This window comes from Nyctereutes procyonoides, unplaced genomic scaffold (assembly GCF_905146905.1).
Source record: "Nyctereutes procyonoides isolate TBG_1078 unplaced genomic scaffold, NYPRO_anot_genome, whole genome shotgun sequence".
NCBI lineage: Eukaryota > Metazoa > Chordata > Mammalia > Carnivora > Canidae > Nyctereutes > Nyctereutes procyonoides.
This window is the reverse complement of record NW_026575160.1, coordinates 32,265,689-32,288,992: the sequence shown is the minus strand read 5'-3', so window position 1 is coordinate 32,288,992 and position 23,304 is coordinate 32,265,689. Positions and strand designations below refer to the sequence as shown.

At 46.9% G+C, this 23,304-nt stretch overlaps 2 protein-coding genes across 4 annotated transcripts in view; one reads left to right on the top strand and one right to left on the bottom strand.

Annotated features, from left to right (window-relative positions):
- Positions 1–11,220, bottom strand: part of KCND2 (potassium voltage-gated channel subfamily D member 2) — a 477,387-nt gene extending 466,167 nt beyond the window's left edge. Inside the window, exon 1 of the mRNA XM_055314555.1 lies at positions 9,973–11,220. Within this exon, the coding sequence (XP_055170530.1) occupies positions 9,973–11,087 (1,115 nt within the window). The 5' untranslated portion in view covers positions 11,088–11,220. The remainder of the gene's footprint in view (positions 1–9,972) is intronic.
- Positions 11,221–11,574: 354 nt separating this feature from the next.
- Positions 11,575–22,316, top strand: LOC129502773 (basic salivary proline-rich protein 1-like). 3 transcript variants are annotated; one of them, XM_055314556.1, is made up of 2 exons: positions 11,575–12,066; positions 21,947–22,316. In XM_055314556.1, exons 1-2 carry the CDS (start codon positions 11,615–11,617, stop codon positions 21,978–21,980), a joined length of 486 nt encoding a protein of 161 aa, XP_055170531.1. In that variant the 5' UTR covers positions 11,575–11,614; the 3' UTR covers positions 21,981–22,316. The 3 variants fall into 3 exon arrangements, 2 of the variants coding, with proteins under 2 accessions (XP_055170531.1, XP_055170532.1); XM_055314557.1 differs by lacking the exon at positions 21,947–22,316 and adding an exon at positions 18,221–19,007; XR_008663024.1 differs by lacking the exons at positions 11,575–12,066; positions 21,947–22,316 and adding exons at positions 15,094–15,889; positions 18,221–19,007.
- Positions 22,317–23,304: the final 988 nt, after the last annotated feature.

The window sequence follows — 23,304 nt, the reverse complement described above, 5'->3', positions numbered from 1 at the left end:
TACCCTTAGCATGCTCATAATTCTCTAACGTGTCCTCATTATGTCTCGAATAAAACCAGAGTCCTTCCTGTGGTCTACAATGTCCCCACTACCATTCTGACAGCGTCGGCTACTGAGCCCCTCCCTGTCTTTGCTGTAATCACAGTGGCCTCGGCTGGAAGTCGCCAAGCCTTCCTGCATCCTGAGGTCTTTGCACTTTTCTTCTCTCTTCATCAAAGGCTTTAATCCGGATACTGAGAGAACTCGCTTTATCCCCTCAGTTGGCCAACAGCTTAAGTGTTTCCATTGGCAAGGTCCTGCCGGTGTCCTTCCCGATCCGTCTGCAGCACCTACCACCAGTCGGAGTGACAGGTGGCCACGGCCTGCTCTCTGCCTGCACCGCCAGGGCACACAGCTCGCAAGCTCGGGAGGGGGGGGGCGGTCGCAACGGTCGCTGCGGCGCCAGTGGCCAGTGGGAAGTGATCCACGGAGTCTGGTGGGAAGTGATCCACGGAGTCTGGTGGGAAGTGATCCACGGAGTCTGGTGGGAAGTGATCCACAGGAGGCTGGTGGGAAGTGATCCACGGAGTCTGGTGGGAAGTGATCCACGAGGAGGTCCTGGTGGGAAGTGATCCACAGGAGTCCGGTGGGAAGTGATCCACAGGAGTCTGGTGGGAAGTGATCCACGGAGTCTGGTGGGAAGTGATCCACAGGAGTCTGGTGGGAAGTGATCCACAGGAGTCTGGTGGGAAGTGATCCACGGAGTCTGGTGGGAAGTGATCCACAGGAGTCTGGTGGGAAGTGATCCACGGAGTCTGGTGGGAAGTGATCCACAGGAGTCTGGTGGGAAGTGATCCACAGGAGTCTGGTGGGAAGTGATCCACAGGAGTCTGGTGGGAAGTGATCCACAGGAGTCTGGTGGGAAGTGATCCACGGAGTCTGGTGGGAAGTGATCCACAGGAGTCTGGTGGGAAGTGATCCACGGAGTCTGGTGGGAAGTGATCCACGGAGTCTGGTGGGAAGTGATCCACAGGAGTCTGGTGGGAAGTGATCCACAGGAGTCTGGTGGGAAGTGATCCACGGAGTCTGGTGGGAAGTGATCCACTGGAGTCTGGTGGGAAGTGATCCACGGAGTCTGGTGGGAAGTGATCCACAGGAGTCTGGTGGGAAGTGATCCATGGAGTCTGGTGAGAAGTGATCCACAGGAGTCTGGTGGGAAGTGATCCACAGGAGTCTGGTTGGAAGTGATCCACATGGAGGTCTGGTGGAGAAGTGATCCACAGGAGTCTGGTGGGAAGTGATCCATGGAGTCTGGTGAGAATTGATCCACAGGAGGCTGGTGGGAAGTGATCCACGGAGTCTGGTGGGAAGTGATCCATGGAGTCTGGTGAGAATTGATCCACAGGAGGCTGGTGGGAAGTGATCCACAGGAGTCTGGTTGGAAGTGATCCATGGAGTCTGGTGAGAAGTGATCCACAGGAGTCCGGTGGGAAGTGATCCACGGAGTTTGGTGAGAAGTGATCCACAGGAGTCCGGTGGGAAGTGATCCACGGAGTTTGGTAAACTGAAACGAAGTCGACGGGTCACAGTTTGCCCAGCGGCTGAGGCACGTGCTACTGGTAAAACTGTGGGTTCCCCAAAAGCACTGTTACTGCTCTTCTTAAAAGTGAAGAGAACGAGGACAATGGAAGAAGCAAAAAGGACAAGACCTTTCACTTTCAGAACGAAACCTTCTCATTCTACTTGACGTTATTTCAACTGTCATCCTGCTCCTTCAATGTCATTCTTTCTCCTTATTAACTTCTGTAACCCCCCCCCCCGTCCTCCCCACACCGTTTTATAACTCAGACCTTCTTCGCGTAACAGACACGTCGGGATCCCAAGGCCACGCGCCCTGCGCCGGCCCCGCGGGCACCCACACGCCTGCTTGCCCGGCGCGCAGCCGCCTCCGGATCATTTCAGAGCGGAACGTCTCTTCCGGTAGCCTGCGTCGACTTCGCGTGTCGCCTATAGACTTTTCACCATTTCTAAGCAGCTCCGTGGTGCGCAGCAACGAGTGGGCCTGGGTGCGGGAAGGAAGCGCGGCTCGTGTTTCCTGGCGCAGTGGAGGCTGAAGGACGGGACGGTGTGTCCGGCGGGTTCTCTTACGGCGGGAGGCACCGGTCACGGCCCGGTCACGGCCCGGTCACGGCCCGGTCACAGCAACGGCCGCGGACAGCCGGGAGTTCTGACTTTCGAAGAAAATTAGCCACAGAGCAAAGAGTGGAGGAGTCTCAGGCCGCCCCGTGTCCAGAGAGAAAAATGCAAAGGGCAGACTGTAGCACAAAGACAAAACATTCGAACAATAAAACTCCCATTTTCCTTGACGCCCAACACAGGGAGAGATTAGTTCAGCGGTTGGCCGCGACGTGGGGGTGGCCCTGCCCCAAGGGGCTCCCCGCGGTGTGCGGGTTATCGCCTCACGCCGTGGCTGCAAACTTCAACACAGATTTCTCTGCATTTAGGCACTGAACTAGTAGGTACTAAGGCCTCCAAGGGTGTAGACCCAAACCTCAAAAGGCCTTCTGTCCGGTTAGGAAGGCAAGAAGTAAGACCACAACGTGACATATTTAAATTGGCACTTACTACCCGCAAGTAAAATCCCAACTACAGATGATGTAGACATGGGAGGTTGAAAGGCCTCATGGACGAGGCCGCTGCAAAGTCTGGTTCTCAAAGGACGACACTAAAGGCTAAATTCCACTGGGATCTACTAAAGCAAGGAGCGGTGTCAAGGCGCACAGAAACGTAGAGACGGTGTTGCACCCCTGGGTTTCTTCTCAATACCAGACCATATCCCACAATCAAATCTAGCTGTTGTAGCCAGAAGGAGAGAAATGGCCATACACACACACACACACACACACACAGACACACACACACGCATATATATAATATATATTTATTTATGCTTAAATATATAAATCACATTAAATATATATAAATAATATATATTTAAATATATAGAACTATATAGTATATATAAATATATAAATACTGTATATATAAACATATGTACTATAATATGAACAAACATATACTATATAAGCTATATATATAAATTAGACTATATATGGACATATATATTATATATGAATCTATATACTATATAGCACATATAGTACATATATCATTGTCCTCAGAAAACGGTATAGGACATATGAAGAGTTGGGGGGAAAAAAAGAGTAAAATCATTATTATAGCTCTGAAAGATAAATAATAGTTCCTTTTCAGTGAATATGCTTTTCACCATTCCTGTTCCTTCCATGAAATAAAGGGTAAGCTGCATGGTTTTTACAACTCAGAGGCCAACTCTTTTTTTTTTTTTTCCAAAAATTCAAGCAAAATAATTGATTTATCTTCTCCTTCATCAGGCCAGGCAAAATACTTACCGCCTTATGGTCTGCTTCCCAATGGTCTAACAGCTCACTGAACAAGAACACATGCTTTTATTATGTCAGCTGGGCACCGCCAGGCTAAACCCCAGCACCGGGCAAGTACATGCAGAGGTAGCGGTGATACTGAGAAATGGGGTGTGAGTCACAGAGAGCAGAACCAGGAGAAAATGCATTATGTTAATGAAATAAAGAGAAGATGTAGTCCTTTCCTTATCCCTGTAGTATCAACAGTAATCCCCAGTGAGTTATTATTACATATTCCTAGATAATGTTTTAAGGTCTTTAGGGGGGAAAATGAGTAAAAAATGAAACAAACAAAAATGCTGCCGCTGTTTAAGTGTGTGACTATCAGTAAGCCCCCAAAGGTGTCGCATCTATAAAAACGATGGATTTAAAATAAATAACAACTAGGTTTCTTTCCACCAGGAATTCAGAAAGTAGGTAGTACAAAATTTGAGGTTCATTAAGTCATCTCCAAACAGAAGTATAATTGGGAGGAAGGTTTACACAAATACGACATACATGACATCAGAATTAAATGAAGTAACTATACAAATAAAATAAGACTAAATAAACTTGTGGTCTAAAGGGAAATCCTGAAAAGAAAAAAAAAATATATATATATATATCTTAACAAGACCCAGTGAAAATTAGAAAATAGCCCTACCCTAGTGTGCTGTACTGACAGAAAACATATGATCTCTTCCTGACATACTGCTTCTTGGCAGCCAAGTAAATATTTGTAAAAAAAAGGAAAATGCTAGGTAAATACACACATTCAAAAAATACATATGTATGTCGTGTCAAATACTACCTCCAGTCAAATGATGACTAAAACAAAATAAAGACAGCTAAAATTTGGTTGCCTGTAACACTTGTCACATTTCTCTATGTTTCCTTAAAAAGTTCATTTTCAGGGATCCCTGGCTGCCTCAGCGGTTTAGCACCTGCCTTTGGCCCTGGGCCTGATCCTGGAGCCCCGGGATCGAGTCCCGCGTCAGGCTCCCGGCATGGAGCCTGCTTCTCCCTCCTCCTGTGTCTCTGCCTCTCTCTCTCTCTATGTCTATCATAAATAAATAAATAAATCTTTAAAAAAAAAGTTCATTTTCAACTCCCAAAAATTAACATGCTCTATAAAGATTTTTTATAAAAATATATGTCATAAAGGGCCCCTGGGTGGCTCAGTGGTTGAGTGTCTGCCTTTGGCTCAGGGCGTGACCCCAGGGTCCTGGGATCGAGTCCCACATCAGGGTCCCCGCAGGGAGCCTGCTTCTCCCTCTGCCTGTGTCTCTGCCTCTCTCTGGGTCTCTCATGAATAAAGAAATAAAACCATATATAAATATATGGCTTAGAGAGAGAGAGAGAGAGCGCCTGGGTGGCTCAATGGGTGAAGCATCTGACTCTTGATTTCCACTCAGGTCATGATCTCAGGATTGTGAGGCCCAGCTCCTAGTCCGGAGTCTGCTTGAGATTTTCATTTCCCTCCCCTCTGCTCCTCCCCACCCCATCGTGCACTCCCTTAACAACAACAACAACAAAATATATATATACACACACACTCACACATACATATGTCACAATATGCAAAAATAAAAATGGATGTTACCCATAGCACGGCTCCTCATTGGAAAGATACAGTTGGTACTTCCCAACTTGTAAAGATGTTTTTGATGAACGGGGCTAGCAATATTTATGTGCAGATGCTGATGCAGGGGAAAGTAATTCTACTCATTTTGAGTAATAACTGGGTAAACCAGAAGTTTCTATGTAAATGATTCCACAAGATATACTCCCAATATTCCCCCAAAGCTATGGAGTCGGAATAGTGATGGTTAGCAGGAAAATATTTAATTTTTTAGAGTCTTACACGACCACACTAAGTTTTCTGAGAGCGCTGATGTAATTCGGCCGTATTTGTTTCTGATGACAGCACACTATAAATGAACTTCTTTTTTTTTTTTTTAATGAACTTTTTTCCCAGATTTGTTCAGGAATCAGAATATAATTTATGTAGTTAAAACTCATAAAATTGCATTTTAAACATAGACTTTATGGAACTGCCACATAGTAGCTTTCTTTCCCATAGGGAAAACTTTGACGAAAGCAACTCTTTTAAAATTAAAGTGGTGGAAGACAGAACTTATATTTCTCAAGTTTTTAAGTCTTACGTTATGAGGAATGTGACAATCCCTGTTTTAAAAAACAAAGGTTTAAATGGTTAGTAATCGTGACCCAAAAGGCAGATGTTAAGTATATAAGGTCCTCAAATTCCTCAATGCGCCCCCTGGGACCGTTTCTAACTCACAAGTCATGAACCCAAGGTACAATGTCAACTGAAGCTGGACCCTATTAAATATTTTTTGCCAAATCGTTTTTGATTATTGATAAACATTTGGAAATTCCCCAAATTTGGCACCTTTTGAGTACCACCCCCTGAATGACAAATAACTGGATGCTGCTATCCGCCAAAGGTCGTTAGGACAAAAGAGGAATTCCATTTTCTTTTCCTCCCAAGGCTGTTTAATAAGGCAGCAGTTAGAGCTTATATTATGGAAAGGAGGGAAGTGGGGGAGTGAAGGTCAATACATATGCAGAGAAAGAAAAGATGAAACCGAAGAACAGATGTATACGGCTACTCTATCTAAACACTGTTCCAAAAAATCTTGCTGATATTCTTCTTTCCTGATTTTTTAAAAACTGTGCTCTTAGTGTTTCTGACTTTAACAGGGGTGGGGTAGGCTTAAAATGATTCTTCAAAGCAACAGTTTTATTGGCAAATTAAATAATTAGTTATATAACAAGCATGGTTAAGCTATAGTATAGTGATATATTTGAGATTTGGGGCACAAAAATGATTATTAGATTAATACACGCGAGTTCTAAGATAGACCCACCCATTTCTTCAGACCCAAACCCAACAGAACATTGTTTAAAAGGACCTGGGAGGTAGATAAATCTGCCAGTCCTGAATTCCAAAGCCCTTTTCTTTCCTGCTCATGTAGAAAATGTTCATACGAGCCAGATTTTTGATAGCCACTGTTTAGGGTTCCATTTTCGCTTCTATTATCATTCATTGATGAATATTAGCTCTATTAAAAATATCAGCCAACTATAAAAAGGGCTCAGAAAGTATATTGGGAAATTCTCGGTCATCTATCAGACACAGCTTGATACTCACTCACACTACTGCATATTTTCCAGAAAGTTTATGCTTGACACCTGGGCTTATAAGTAAAAAAAAAAAAAAAAAAAAAAAAAAAAAAAAACTACAGTGAAAAGATAAATTCAGGCAATGGCTTTTGTTGAGTATTTTCTGTTCTTAAAGAAAGTAGTTGAGACACAATGCAACCAAAGACACCCAAAAAGCAGGATCTTTTTTAAGAAATATCTATTTCTCTAGGAAAACAAAATACATTATAAATATATTTTGATGAGGAACTGAAGACATCTAAGAAACTTTTTTTTAGATTACAAAGCATATACTTTCTTAAATGTTCAGATATGTTTTTCAATAAATGCATTCCGATTGCATCAACATTTCTATGTCTTATAAGTACGACTGCTATATTCCATCAGGATCATTAATTAGCTTAATTTCCAGAAAATTAAAATTTTCTACTTCAGTGAAACTTGAGTCTTAAAAGTAACTCCATTTTGCTTCCAAGTTTTGAGCAAGTGTATATACTTAATTCTTCTAATCTCCTTACGTACATAACATGTGAACTAAATTCATTTCATAGATTTGACTTGGGTCTTATGATTCAGTTTCTTAAATCATTTGAAAAAGTAGATGCTTTTTTTATTGTCGTTTTAAGATTGTATTCATCCATTTGCGAGAGACAGGAGTGAGAGAGGGAGCAGGAGCAGGGGGCGAAGGGCAGAGGGAGAGGGAGCAGACCCCTCACCCCCCCACCCCAAACCCCGGCTGAACAGGGAGACCTATGCAGGCCTGGATCCCGGGATCCCGATATCATGACCTGAGCTGAGGGCAGCCGCTTGACTGACTGAGCTACCCACGCTCCCAAAAAGCAGACGCTGGTAAGTGTCTCATTTATATAAAAATAATAATAATAATAATGGCTAACACTTCCTCTTTTTCTTCCCGAAAACAAAAATCAATTTCAAAATAAAACTCAAAAAATTAAAGTCATTTCATTTCAGGAAACAAATTTTAAAATAAGAATAACTTCTCATGTTTAGAATAGAACTTCTAGCCAGATGCAGTTAGCATCCCATCAACCTTCATTATAATACCGATACTCAATCACATACACAGTATAAGGCATTAAAATGATTCACTGACACTTCCTGAAAAACACTACCATAGACACCAAATTTTTGAAAAATATATTTCCTTTTAATATTTCTTTATTTCCTCTTAAAGCAGAGTTCTCTTTTTATTCATATATATTTCTGACTTGCAGTCCTGAAAGTGATTTGCACTCTCCAATTGTCCTACCAAAGATTTCAAATGACACAAAGACAACAAGAGCCAAAACCACATACGTATATAAAATTCTCTTTGATAAGAAATGAGCACCTACACTACGCCCTCAAAATCAGTCACATAACTACCAGTAGGATAAAAAGGACATATAAACAGTAGGATTCAAATTTTCACTACTTCATTTTTTTTTTTAAAGCACCAGCAGGTCTTAAAAAATTCGTGAAGCTGAGTCAAACTCATGATTGTCGTATTTTAGTTTAGCATCGTTTAGTAATTAAATTAGCCAAAAATTCTTCACACATAAAATATCCCATTAGTTGGCCATATGACAATACGAGAATTTCTGTTCCACGCCGCGTGGCTAATAAAATTAAGTTGGCTTTAACCACACTGTCATTTAAAGAAGACAAATTAGCCAGAAACAAAACTTTAAAAAACAGCCTTGGGAAGAACTTTTTCCTACAGCCATTACCAAACCCTTATTGAACTGATTAACTATGCAAGAAAAGCAGGTTAGGCTGAAGAAAGGGCACCAACATCACTACCTGGCTTACCTAAGAACTCATAAAAGTAAACGGCTCTAACCATTTTATTTTATTAGATCCTATAATATAAAAATTCTGCCACTTTTCTGTAGTTTGATTAACACTAATCATTTCATCATTTCATACTTTTCCTTTTTCCTACCATCTGAAAAAAACACTTTAATTCTACCTTCATATTTATATTTTAAAAACATGATCTGGGACATGCCCCCTTGGTTGCAAAACACCATTACTCCCAAATAAAAGCATACACAGAAGAATTCTACAAGGAAATTAGAAGGCTCAAAATTCTGTAATACAATCAGCCCCTGGGGACCATCAACGTCACCAGATACTGCTCTACTTTCTAAGTGTATTTAACGGTCACGGGCCCATTGCCTGATGGGATCCGTAGTTTCTAAAATAAAAAATGTGTGAGAGTCACTGACTTCTTGTTTTGAAGCTACAGACCTACAGCCCCAGATAGGTTGCAAATCTCATTCTACTGCATTTTTCTAGAGTTGATCAGTTCCAGCCCTCCTATTCTAAGACTTTGCAACCTCTCAACCACAATGAAAAGGCAAAGGGTATGAACAGGTGCATACACATTACGAGATCCTTGGATCACGGTATCTGTAATCTGCGTTCTATAATGTGGTAAAATAAGAATCATGGTTCTTAGAGGAAAAATGAATGCCCAAAGTATCTACTTTTAGGAAAATAATACTTCAAATATACCCAAGAACCTGTCATTTGGACACCCTGGGACACTTTCTGGGCATCGCAACAGACCTCGAGCACATGCATACCTTTCTTTGGATGCCAATTTTGTGTTTGTTTTATGTTTCCTTATCGTCTCTCTCTGTATTGACACGAATCATATCATCTTTCCCCACAGTCAGGAATTCTAATGTGGTAAAATAAGAATCACGGTTCTCAGAGGAGAAATGAATGCCCAAAGTGTCTACTTTTAGGAAAATAATCCTTCCAATATACCCGAGAACCTGTCATTTGGACACCCCGGGACACTTTCTGGGCATCACAACAGACCTCACGCACACGCATACCTTTCTTTGGACACCAATTTTGTGGGGTTTTTTTTTGTTTGTTTTATGTTTCCTTATCGTCTCTCTCTGTACTGACACGAATCATATCACCTTTCCCCACAGTCAGGAATTGCACACTTTCTCTGCATAGTCATCACTTTGGGGCACGAATGGGCAACGTGTGCCGGGGGGTTCAGACTACAGACTTCCACCGCTGTAGCATCCCCGCGTGTCACAGGGGGCGGGGGAGGAGTACCCAGGAAGAATCCTCCACATGCATTTCGATGTTGGTTTCCCGAACCGATTAGAAAAGAGGAAAAGAGCTGCCGCCCACCTTGCATCACCTGGACCAAGCATCCCAGCAGGGCAGCTACACGTGCAGCATCCCGCACGCCCCTCCCATGGCGTCCCATCGCGACCCATCGCGTCCCATCGCATCCCATCGCGTCCCATCGACCCATCGCGTCCCATCGCATCCCATCGCGTCCCATCGCATCCCATCCCGTCCCCCCCAGCTCCCCGCCTCGCAGGGCACCTACCCTAGCGTTGTCATGGTGACCATGGTATACCAGAAGGCCGCGGGGATGCTGGTGAACTTGCTGGCCAAAGACCCCTTCTCGGCGTAGAACATGACGGTGGCAAAGATGATGATGGCCATGGTGAGCGAGAAGAGCAGGAAGCCCAGTTCGGAGGCGCAGCTCTTGAGCGTGTACCCCAGGATGCGCAGGCCCTGCGAGTGGCGGGAGAACCTGAAGATGCGGAAGACGCGGAAGACCCGCAGCGTGACGAAGGCCCCGCTGACGTCCTCGTTGTCCGTCATCACCAGCCCGATGTAGTAGGGCAGGATGGCCACCACGTCGATGATGCTCATGACGCTGCGCACCAAGCGGTAGCGGCTGGGGGCGGCGGCCAGGCGCAGCAGGTGCTCCACGGTGAAGATCATGACGCACGCGGCGTCCAGGCAGAAGAAGGCCACGGCGTAGCGCTCCCCGCACGGCAGCTCCTTGGCGTGGCCCGGGCTGGCCCCGCACGGCACGGTCTCCACCACGTTGGCGATGACCGACACGGCGATGAAGAAGCCGGTCACGTAGTAGAAGACGAGCGCCATGGTGCTGGTGTGCGGGTTCTCGAAGGCGCGCCACACCCTCCGGCGCGCGGTCACGCTGGGCAGCGCGCGCTCCCCGCCCGTGTCCGTGTCCGCGTCGTCCTGCAGCCGCTCGGCGTTCTCCCGCCGCCGGTCCTTGTACTCCTCGTAGCAGCAGTCGCCGATGATCTCGGGGATGGGGCCGAAGAAGGCCAGCTCCTCGTCGTAGGCCGAGGTGCACTCGTGGCGCGGGTAGTGCAGCTTCCCCGTGCGGTAGAAGTTGAGGATGTGCCGGAAGATGTCGGGGTCGCGGTCGAAGAAGTACTGCTGGCTCTCGGGGTGGTAGAAGAAGTCCCGCTCCGAGCTGCCCAGCAGCGTGTCCGGGGAGCGCTCCAGGGTGTCCTGCCACGTCTGGAAGCGGGTGCCGCTCACGTTGAGCACGATCAGGGCGTCCTGAGTCCGCTTGCGCTCCTGCCGCGGCGGCGCGGGCATGGGCCCCGAGGCCACGGGCATCCAGCCGATGGCCGCGGCGCGCGCGAAGGGCAGCCAGGCCGCCACGCCCGCCGCCATGGCCCCGACGGAGGCGGCCCCGGCGGGGCGAGCGCGAGGGTCACGCGGGGCAGGGCCCGGGCCGAGGTCCCGCGGCCGAGGCAGCGACGGGGGCGGGGGCTGGACACGCAGCGATCGCTTCAAGCAGGTGTCCCACGTGCGCGCCGACACGCCTGGCGGGTGCGGGAGCGGGTGCAGCTGCGGGTCCCGGTGCAGGAGCGGGCGCAGCTGCAGGTCCCCATGCAGGTGCAGGTGCAAGTACCGGTGCAGGAGCGGGCGCAGCTGCAGGTGCAGGCGCCGCGCGCCTCAGCGGGGACGCAGGGCCGGCGCGAGGCGCAGAGCTCCGGGGGCTCTAGAGCGGCCCCCCCCCGCCCCCGGCCCCGCGGCTCCCGCACGCCTCCCCCGCCGAGGGGCCCTTCCCGCCAAAGGAGCCCCAGACGGGCGACCTCTTGTCGCCGCCTCCGCGGTGCGGTCCCCGCCCCCCCCCCCACCGCCGCGCGCCCGGGAGTCCGCTCGCCGCCTCGGCTCCCGGGGCCGCGTCCGCGGAGATGGAGGCGCCGCGCGGGGCGCGCCGAGCCGGCTTCCCCCGCCGCCACGTCCACGGGCGCCCGTCGCGCGGCCCACGGCGTCCGCCCGGTCGCCCCTTCACTCCCGCTTCAAGTTGGGCTCGGGTGCGGCGAGGCGGGGACAGAGCCCGGGAGCCGCCGCGGCAGCATCTGCCTCCGCGCGGAGGGCGCCCCGCTCGCGGCACCCACCTGGCCGAGCGCGCGGCGGGGCTGAGTTGCGGAGACTTCGCGGCCGCCGCGCACCCGGAACGGGAAGAGCCGGGCCGGCCGCCGCGGAGCCGCCGAGTGCGCGGCGCCCGGGGCGCGGAGAGCCGGCTCCGCCGAGCGCCGCTCCCCCTGCCCCCACCCCTCCCTCCGCGCCGCCCTCCGCCTTTTCACCTTCCACCAGCCGGGCGCAGGCGAGCCGAGCCGAGCGGCAGCAACAAGTTCGAAAGGTGCGGGGGAGGCGGCCGCGGGGGGGACCGGCGCCTGCCAACTTACTGCGCCGCCGCCGGGGCCGGGGCCGGGGCCCGCGCGGGGCTGCGGGGCGGCCGGGAGCGCGGCCGGGAGGGCGGCGGCGGCGGAGGCGGAGGCGGCGGCGGCGGCGGAGGAGGCGGGGGCGGCGGAGGAGGCGGAGGCGGCGGAGGCGGGGCCGGGGCCGGGGCGGGCGCGGGCAGCCGCGGGAGCGCAGAGGCAGGAGGCGCCCGGCGGCGCGGGGGCGCGGGAGGGCGGCCGGCTGCTCCCCCGCCGGTGGGTGATCCCGCATCTCCCCCCGCTCCCCGCGCCGCGCCGCTCGCTCGGCCGAGCCGCTGATGGGGACGAGATAAATCAGGGGCGGCGCGCGCGCCCCCCGCGCAGGTCCGGGAAGGCGCCCCCCGCCGGCCCCGGCCGCGCCCCCGCGCCCCCGCGCCGTGGGCGCAGGCGGACCCGCCGGGGAGCTCGGCAGCCCGCGAGGAACAAAGGGAGGCTCGGCGCCCGGAGGGCAGGAAGGGGCCCCGCGCCTCGCCGCCGCCTCCCGGGACCCGGTGGGAGGCGAGCGAGGGGAAGACGGGGGCGGCCGCGGGGGAGGCCGGAGCGGGGCGCGCAGGAGCCGCTGCTCCTCGGGGCGCTCCTGGCCGCGAGCCCCGCGGGGCCCCGCGCCCGAATTCTTAGGGGCCTTCCCACCCCCACCCCCGTCTTTCTCCTTCGCTTTTTATTTGTTCAAACCAGATGTGAACGCTGCGGGAGCTAAGAGGTCATCTGTCCAACTTGCGGAAAAGTCAGGCAGCCGCATGCGCCCCGCCCCCGCGCCCCCGCGCCCCCGGGCCCCCGAGGCTGGGGCTCGCCACAACTCCTCTCCTCGCCCTTCGGGGCGACAGGAAGGATTTAGAACCTGTTCCTAAATGTCAACGTCAAGGGGCGTGAGGCTCCGCGAGCGCGCGGCCCTCCCCCTCCCTCCGAGCATCCCCGCGCATCGCGCGCATCCCCCGCACATCCCCGCGCATCCCCCGAGCATCCCCGCCTCGGGCAAAGCCCTCGAGGGGGACGGGGGGTGGGGGACGAGCGACTGGGGACCCGCGGCGGCCCTCCGCTGGGTTTTCCGAGCACCCCGCCCCTCCCCCTCCCCGTCTTTAAGCATCTTCCCTAAAGCCGAACCCATACCCCGTAGAACCACTAGATGGCGGGAATGGAGAGAAGTTGAATTCACACCTAAGGTCTGGACGCTTTGGGAAGGTGGGGGATCCCGGTGAGGCCACCCAGCAGAAGCGCGGACCGCAGAAACACCCTGGATCCCCCCCGCCCCCCGCTTTCCAAACATCTTTTCAGTACTTCTCTGGACACGCAGCTCAGCCTGGAGTCCGCATTCCCATGGCCAGGGCAGGGATGCGCAGAGTTGCCTGTGGAAACGCGTTTGAAAATTGAATTTCGCTTATGCACAATAGGAATAACAAAGGTCTTTAGAAATAGTTAAGTCTTCATCTGTATCGACTAAGGGGAGAGGCCTCATTTTTACCAAAAAGTTACCTTTCCAAAGCTTACTGTGTTCGAAGTTTGAAAAGTAAGTAGACTGTGATGTATAGTTTATAGGTTTTTTTTTTTTTGAAGATTTTATTTATTTATTCATGAGAGACACAGGGAGAGAGAGAGGGGCAGAGGGAGAAGCAGGCTCCATGCAGGGAGCCTGACGCGGGTCTCCAGGATCAGGCCCTGGGCTGAAGGCTGTGCTAAACTGCTGAGCCACCCGGGGCTGCCCTAGTTTATGGTTTTGAATTGACTTTAAGGCCCTAGAGATCCTAGGCAGGATGGGTTAACCTTAAAGACCTGAAAGGGAACACCTCAACCAGAAGGAGAGTAACAAAGGAGTACACAGAAACCCACCAGAGAAGGAGAAAAACCTTCTAAGGGGCAGGATTTTTATTTTATTATTATTATTTTTTTTTTTGGTGGGAGGTGGGAGGAGGTAGGATTTTTTTTGTAGAGAGGGAAAGGTATTTCTTTGTTTACTTGTTTACTGGTGTGGAGGTTTAGGGAATCCCATGTTAGTAGTTAATGAAGTCAGAGCTAATGCAGCATGAAAGTTTGGAAAACGCAGAACTGAAAACACCTGCTGTTTATCCGTTTGGATGAGCTGCGGGGAAAGATGCTTGTTAATGGATCTATATGGCCTGCGAACACGGGGAAAACGTTAACTGGAAAATAGAGAGGGGACTATTTAACAGCTATTATAAGAAAATTAACCCCTTCCTAATGCAGACAGTAAGGTGCCAGCGTGACAGGTGTCTCCAGAGAATGGAGAGCCATGAACATTCAGTGGAGGCCAAACCCGCATGACGTCCCCTCAAGACCGGCCGGCGACCGAAATGGAGCCTTGAAATGGAGCAGGAAACTGAACACTGAGAAACATAAACGTAGGTGTTTGAGTCCACAAAAACCCTTAAATAAGCAAGAATAGGAAATCTGCAATTTTTAAGAAGACTTTGGGATCTGTTCTTCCCCACTCTCCACAAGCTCCCCGCTCAGATAGAAAGACTGTGGGCTTAGAAGATAATAAACCCCTTTAGATTCAAACTCTACTCCAAGAAATTGCTCATAGGCTTTTTGCTTCATCTGGCAAACTACTTAACTTTTGTTTCGAAGTTGCAGACACTAAAACTTTTTAGGCCTATCGTGAGGCCTAAACAGGATAATACGTCTAAACTCCAACGGAGAACTTGGTACACGCAAATGGGACTCGGTTTCAGTTCCTTTTGACTTCATGGCCAAATGGAAATGCAGACGTTCTTCTCTATGAGACTCCCCCCGGCGTTGCTGCGTTCCCTTGTTGCCGTACGCCGGGGACTCTGAGATTTCAACTATCTGCTCCTTCGTGGAAATGCCACAGGAAGTGTATGGATACGAAATGCGGCCGAGCGGTCTCACTCCCAATTCTCTTGCCCAGGGGTTTCCGTTCTTCCTCCTTATGTTCTCATTTTACAAACTCTGCTTGGTTGATGGAAAATAACCTCAGCAAGAGCAAACTGAATTCATCAGCTCGCTTCTTCACCTACTCAGCTGTCACTCCTGATAGATAAAGCCCAATGTAGGAAAGCCGGTGGTCGTTCACAGACCAGGCCCACCGCGTCCTCCTCTCCCCAAACACCCACACGCTCATCCAATGATCCAAGAAGCTCGCTACCATCTATCCTTAGGCTGCATCCACGGTGATGTCTTAAAAACTATTTTGAAATAATGATAGAGTCAACGCAATCGTGAGAAATAAGAGACCCAAGACCTAGCTTTCCCCCAAAGGTGACATTTTGCGTGTTGCAGTACAGTATCACCACCAGGAAAGTGACACCGATGCAACCCACTGACCTTATTCAGATTTCACCAGTGTTACATACACTGATTTTTGCATGTTTCTCTTTCGTTCTGATTTTCTCACACACGTAGGGTTGTGTGACCACCGTCCCCGTAAACATATATAGATTCTCACCACGAAGATCCCCTTTTAAAGTCATAACTGCTGCCCTCCCTCCTCCCTTCCCTGTCCCTTGTCAACCACTCATCTGTTCTCCTTTATAGTCTATCAATTCAAAAATATTTATATAGAAGGAATCGTGCAATGTAAACTTTGAGACTGTCTTATTTTACTCAGTAGGATTACGTGAGGTCTATCCACATTATCGAGAGTCCATTGCTTTTTATTGGTGACTTAATACCACACTTTGATGAAGCAGTCACCTGCTGAAGGACATCTGGAGAGATCCCAGTTTGGGCCTTTTATGAATAAAGCTGCTGTGAACATTCTCGTTACAGGTTAGTGGGTGAACATGAATTTTTGCTTCTTTGGGATAAATGCCCAAGAGCACAACCGCTGGGTCGTATGACAAGTGGATGTTTAGTTTTGTGAGGAGCTGCCCTAGTCTTTTCCAGAGCGGCCGTAAATCCCACCGGTAAACTCTAAACGAGCTGGTTTCGCAGCATACTTGCCAACATTTGGCATTCTCACTATTTTTTGTTTCAGCCTTTCTGATGGCGTGTTGTGACATCTCATTGTGGTTTTCATTTGCATTTCCCTAATGGCTAATTTTGTTGAACTTATCTTTATGCACATATTTACCATCTGTATATTCTTCACCAAATGCATGATCTGTGTCTGCTCATTTTTAATTGAATTGTTTGCTTTTTCACTGCTGACTTTGGAGAGCTCTTTATGTATTCTAAATAATGGTCCTTTGTTAGATATGCCCCTTGCAAATATTTTTTACAAATCTGTAGCTTGTCTTTTCATCCTCCTCACAGGAGTTTTTGCAAAGCAAAAAAAAAAAAAAAAAAAAAAAGATTGAAGTCCAAATTGTCCATTCTTCCTTTTTTATGGATCATGGTGTTGGTGTCAAATCTAATGACTCTGCCTCACCCTTTGTGGCAAAGATTTTGCCTTTTTACCCCCTAAATATTTTATGGTATTACATTTTATATATACATCTATGATCTATTTTGAGCTAATTTTTGCATAAGGTCTGAGATTTAGACAAGGTCCTTTTTATTTTTTTGGCCTATGGATATCCAGTTGCCTCAGCACCATTTGTTGACAATCCTCTCTCTCGGGTGTTGAATTGCTTTTGCACCCTTGTCAAAAATCAGTTGGGTGTATTTTGGTAGTTTATTCTTAGGTCCTTTTCTTATTGTTCCAGGGATATTGTCTTATCTCCTCACTAAAGCACAGTAACACTTAACATCGACTACAGTTATTCCTTCCGCTTTATTACTCTTTTCCAAAACTGATGAAGTTTTCCTAGGTCCTTGTCTGTCTATGGACATTTTGTTTTATTTTATTTATTTTGTTTAAGTGGGTGGGGAGCTTGAACTCAGGACCCCGAGATCAAGAGTGGAGCTGAGATCAAGAGTCAACATTCAACCGACTGATCCGGCTCCCCTCTCTCTACATTTTAGAATGAACTTCTCCATGTCTATAAAACATCTCACTGGGATTTAAATACACATTGCATGACCACCTGTAAATTAATTTGGGGGGAGAGACATGTTTACTCTGCGGAGTCTTTCAATCCACGATCGCCATATGTCTCTCCATTTATTTAGCTCTCCTTTTTCTTCCATCAGCATTTTGCAATTTTCAAGATACAGATCCCATATATATTTTATTAGATATATGCTAAGTATTTCATTTTCTTTGGGGAAGTTATAAATATCTGGTATTGCATGTTTTTTAAAAATCTCAGTTTCTATATGTCCGTTGTTAGTATAGAGAGGTTCAGTTGATCACGTACCTGCAATTCTGTTGAACGGATTAGTTCTTGGGCTTTCTATGTAGGGAATCATGTCAGTTTTATTTCTTCCTTTGCAATCTGTATGCCTTTTATTTAGAGCTTTTTAAAAAAAATGCACTTAAAATCACATCACTACCCCTTTCAGTAGTGTTGCATCTTTTTTAGAAACTAGTCCACAGCAGTGAATATTGAACCCTTCAGGATCTCAATTTCCTCCACCCTTTAAGCCTCATCTCATGCTGTCATAATATTAGCGCACTTCACCATCTCCTTCAACTATTTTTAGCTTTCAGAATTCGGTGCGTTTTATCTTGCTTCCGGGGTCTTGGTTCACACATCTCTTTCTCATAACTCTCAAGTACTCAGCTTGTCACAATCTCTAGGAACCTCTGCCTAATCTCTTCTAAATTATGTCCTTCTCACGTGCTCTATCAGAGGCTGTAATAGGTTAGAAGAGATGTTGTGTGTTTCCTTCTTTGTCTTCACCAATAGACTGTAGCCTCTTTGAGAGAAGGCAGTGGTCTTTTATCTCTGTATCCTCAGGATCTGCCATTGTTCTTGGCATGTAGTAGAAATAAAGTGAATATTTCTTAAAGGACTGGATGCTCTTATTAGATAGTTAGTAGGCACGTTTTCCCCATTGTAGATTATTTCTGTAACTCTCCAGAAGACTCGTAGAGTATCGAGCTGATTTTTTTCTACCACGATGTACAAAGGAAAACAAATCACCTTAACAATGAGACAAATGACCCGGATTTGTATAGCTGTATAAAAAGGGCTTTCTCGATATACTCACTACAGTCGGTTCTCCGAAAGCCCTGTGACGGGGGTGTTAATCTTATGTTTATTTTATCCACAGGAAACAAAGCTCAAGAAGGTGAAATGATGTTCCAAGATCACTTCGTATACCTGAGTGGCAAAAGCTAACTCATTTCCAGGCCTTCTAACCCTAAATCGCATATCCTTTTAGGTCTGTAAACACGCCAGCATCTGCAATAGCAGAGTCTTTGTCAGTTTGCTGTTTTCATGCTGGTGATGAATCTGCAGGCAGGTGCATACTATGTTATTCAGCCTCCGTGGCACATCTCTGAGAGGTCTTTGGCCAGGGCAGGAGAATCCGTCTGTGGTCATGGAAAACGGGAGTACTGCATCTGCTCATTCCATATTTTAACCAATTACGCTAACTGCCCAGAGTGATAGATACATTTTAACGTCTCACTCAATGGCATATTTCACATAAGACAGTTTTAGTATTTCTGACTACGTTCTTAGAACCTCTTCCAAGACAAGCCTTTCTAAGAGTCTGTATTAGCTTATTTTATTTTATTTTTACCTTTTTTTTAACTTAGGTATAATTGACACATGACACTGTATTTGTTTAGGTGTACAGAATAATGGTTTGACGTATGTATATATTGCTAAAGGAATAAATTTAGTTAAAACCCATCCCCACACATAATTACACATTTTTTCTTGTGATGAGAATTTTGAGATCTACTTTCTTAATAGCACTGTATTATATATTTGAAAGTTGCTGACTGTAGACAGCCTACTTTGTATTCCATCCCCATAATTTGTATACCTCATAACTGGAAGTTTATATCCTTTGAACATTTTCATCTATTTCCTAATAACCCTGTATGAGGTTCCTTAAAATACAGTATCATCTTTATTAAAGAAATAAAATCCTACATTAAGAAAGAATTCAATCGACTTGTAAAATGAACAAAATTTTTGGCCAGAAACTAAAATCTTATGCATTAAATCTTGATTAAGTTCTCGCAATTAAAAAGAAATTTGTTTTGTTAAATATCAGGAAAGAAAATCAACATCTTTACCCTAAAATATCTGATCACAAATTGTAAACAGAGAAACATAGAGAAATAGAAATAAATATAAATTTTATTCACATTCTAGGTTCCATATTATTCCGAGTTAGGCCAGTAAATGTACTTTATCCAAAGGTAATTTTGGTTTGGTTTGAATCCTTTGGTCATCAGAAGTACACAAAAAAGTACACACACAAAAAAAGCTGTCTTCTTTTAAATTCATTTTGTTCCCTAGGAAAATAAAAATAAAATCTGACATACCAGTAAGGTAGGGGGGACATGAGAAAGTCACAGAATGGGTAAGGGCTAGTTAAATGCTTAAAACATACTTGAGATTTCAAATACCTCACAGTATCCCTGGAATATGGTCATCAGGGAAAGGGCGGTGACCCTGTGTCTTTTTTTGGACCACTATTAAAAAGATAGGTTGGCAACCTACACTTAACTTCTTTTTTAACTTCCTTTTCCCCTTTATTAATACTGCAAAGTGCTCTTCAAAGTCCTCTTCAAAGGATCTTCCTCTTTTTAAGTTTTGGACCTTGAACATCTCCTATTAAAAATAACCCATTTTCAGAAACTTTATTCCTCATATACAGAACATCTTAAACATATTTTATATTTTATATGAAATGGACTTGACTTTCCAAGTTCCCACACAGAGATACAAAAATCTAACCATCAGGTTACAGCTTCTTCCGTTCCGCCTCATGGGATGGCGATTGTTATGAAGAAGCGTGGGGGTTGTTTTTAATATAAAGAACATATTTTTGTTGTTAAAATATTCATGAAATGACAGACGGTGGTGCACATGGCGTTCCCATGATCTAAAAAGGCAGGGGACGGATTAGAGGGAAAACCCTGGTGTTAATCACTTACCAGGTGCAAAGCACCGCCTTGCAGGTGCATGTGGCCCAGCATGACGTGCCCTCGGGGATCTTGACCCTGGGGTGCAAAGGGGAGCACGGAAACCTCTTAACCCAAAAGTAACCTTACTTGTGAGTTTCATTTCAGACTATTTTCCCCAAAAGCTTTACCCTGAGAAACCGTTTGTGTGTTAGGGATGGGAAAAGAGGGAAGGTAAGAGGGTACATATACATTTGCTTCTGGGTCTCATTTTCATACTTAGGACTTTGGGATTAATTGCTACGGAATAATTCCAGTGCCGTAAAAACAGGAGAATTGTGACTACAACCTGGAAGAAGCAGCGAGTGTTCCCAAGAAATAAAAGCGTTCTTTCTCTAAAACTGCGGAAAAGTAAATTTTTGCAGATGTTCCTAACGTGGGCAAAGAAGATAAATTACTCCCAATAGTTTACGGTCATTGAAAATCTTGAGGAAGTCTATAAAGTTCTCACCGATTAAGAAGCCACATTCTGTGAGAAAATTGGCAATTAATTTGCTTGTTTACTCTCTTTAAAACTGTTTGATATGCTCTAGCAAAGCCACTTTGATACACAAGTATATCTGCTTCATTAGTTCTACGCACGATCATGTAGTTGGCTTTAATAAATCACTCAAAATAGTGGCGTGCAAGGCAAAGCAGCACAATGTAATACTTTACGATGTTTGGCTAATAGAGGATCCCTGCGCTCCCCCACTTTTTTAGGCGTTGATATTATGTAAATCTTGCTTGTTTACAATTTAACCTGTGCTGGATTTTAATTTAAATAAAGAAAATTATTTAATGGAGGGTTATTAAACAGGTTTCACGTTGCAGCTGTTCCAGTCCCCCAGGTGGATACTCATTGAGGGAGCTTATTAAAGTTTGTTCGACTTATTTATGTCGCAGTCCTTTTCCTCCTCCTCTCGTGGGAAACCTGCGTGGCCCAGAACTCCCCCTGACGTTCCAGCGGAGCCTGGGTTTATAGATTTGGGAAGAGCAACACGCTTGAGGCTTGGGATGCTCACCAAGCAATCGCGTTTGATGTCTCAGTCTAGATGTGTCGGATTTTTCTACAGCATTTCTGTCTGGGAAACACGAATTGTACTCTGCATAAAGAAATTATTTGGAAATTTGGTTCCCACCCTCGCAAAGAGAATCGCCGGAGGAAGGGGATATAAAGAATTGCATAAACATGTTAAGAGTATTTGAAATATTTTATGATGCACAAGCTTTTTCAAGCATTTGTAACATGAAAAGCCAAGTCGGGGACAACACACGATGGGAGGGGAGGCTACCGCGTGGGAAGCAGGGGTTGCTTGTGATGGAAAAATAAATCGGGAAGTTTGAGGAGAAGGAAGTTCTGACACGGCTCCTCCTCCCTCAGACTGGGCCCTATTTCTATAACTGGTTTCAAGAGGAGGAAACAGATCTGCTTTGTTTCATGATAGTCGCATGTGGGAGGAGGCCGAGAACCTGAGAGGATAAAAAAAAATGTCTACTCCAAATAAAGGGTGTAGTTTTCAAGAGTAAATGTAGGATGGACATAAGACAGTTTGTGAGGGAAAAAAAAAGAATGTAGTATGTGTGATTACTTGACATGGGAATGTAAGGGGGACAAGGGGGGGGGGAGACACCAATTTTGAGCCCAGTGATGGAGAGAGTAAGGGTCAGATGCAGGAGAACCCAAGCAGCTGCTACCCCCCCGACCCCATGGGCCAGTGGGGACAGAGGTGGCGGGCCGCTATGCCCGCAGGACTCCCGAGGCTACAGCTCCACCCCTCCTGGAAGTCTACTTTTTTGACATTAAACATTTGGACATTTGTGTCCTGTTCTCGACCTGCAATTCACTTCTTCACATCTCCTTCTTCTCTTAGATGCCGTAAAAGAATCTTGAAAAGGGGGAAATGAAGATGTCCGAGGGCCTGTTAGAGGTGGCGCGATGATGCACTTCACGGGCTCTCACACTCTCTACTCCAGAGCTTCTTCCCGCCTAATAAAGGAATATATTTTCATCAAAACAACCAGTGGACTAGCTGGTTAAAATATTTTGAAATATTTAAAATTGTCTTGTGCTCATATATTAGGACCCCAGAGAGTGGCAACATACATGTAGCCTATTAAATTCTAAAAATCTGACTTAAATATCTTTCTATCTCTGTCCCTCTGTGAGGAAATGTCACATTTCCTCTCTCTCTCTCATCTCCATCTTAAGAACCATGAGTTGACCCTGATATTCCTACCCCATAGTTGTAGTACCTTTCCTTTAAAAAAAAAAAGATTTTATTTATTTGTTCATGAGAGACCCAGGCAGAGGGACAGAGGGAGAAGCAGGCTCCAGCAGGGAGACCGATGCAAGACTTGATCCCAGGACCCTAGGGTCATGCCCTGAGCTGAAGGCAGACACCGCTGAGCCCCCCAGGCGCCCTGTAGTGCTTTTCTGACAATGAGAGCCCTATTTCTCATTATCCTACATATGTTCACTTATTTTATTGATGCTCTTTTATGCAGCTCACCACCTATGGCTGCCACTCTTACCTATACTCGGCCTCCAATACTTTCTGGGGGACACCGCTGCCATGGCCACCCCCAGTGGCCACCACCCCCTCCCACCAAGGAACCGAAATCCCGCCTTGGGCCTCCATTTGTGTGGCTGCCTCTGTCACCCCCTCCAGGTTCTGGCACGTACTGGGTCGCCTCCCCACTTGGTCTCCAACACGCCAACAATAGGGCTGTCCTATTCCTGCCCTGTGGAATCCCTCCTCCCTCCGCACAGCTCTGACACCCTGCTTGGTCCACCACAGCTCAGCCCGCCTCCTTTCCACCTCCCATGGGGACACATGCTTAGCTCAGCCTTACTTAAAGTAGGAATAAATTGTTCAGGAAAGAAAGAGAAAAAAAAGATGGGAAAGAGGGAGAGCCACATCGACTTTAAACCTTAAAGAAAAGGGACTTGGTGATTCATTATTTAATTCTCAACAAGCTTTTTCTAAGTGCCTACTACTTCCTAAGTTTCATGTAGGGAGTTTCATGTTTCATCCCTGATGATATGGGAGAGGAGCTAAATATATTGGTAAAGTAGGAAACACTAGGTAGATGTGCACGTCCATATCACTGAAGATCGGCAGCCACCTCTCCAGGAATCAGAGACAGATTCCTTAGGGGGCTACTTCTTGTGCAGGAAGAAAAATAAAAGGTTACCATAGCAGGCCTGAGCCTGCTATCTTTGGAAGGA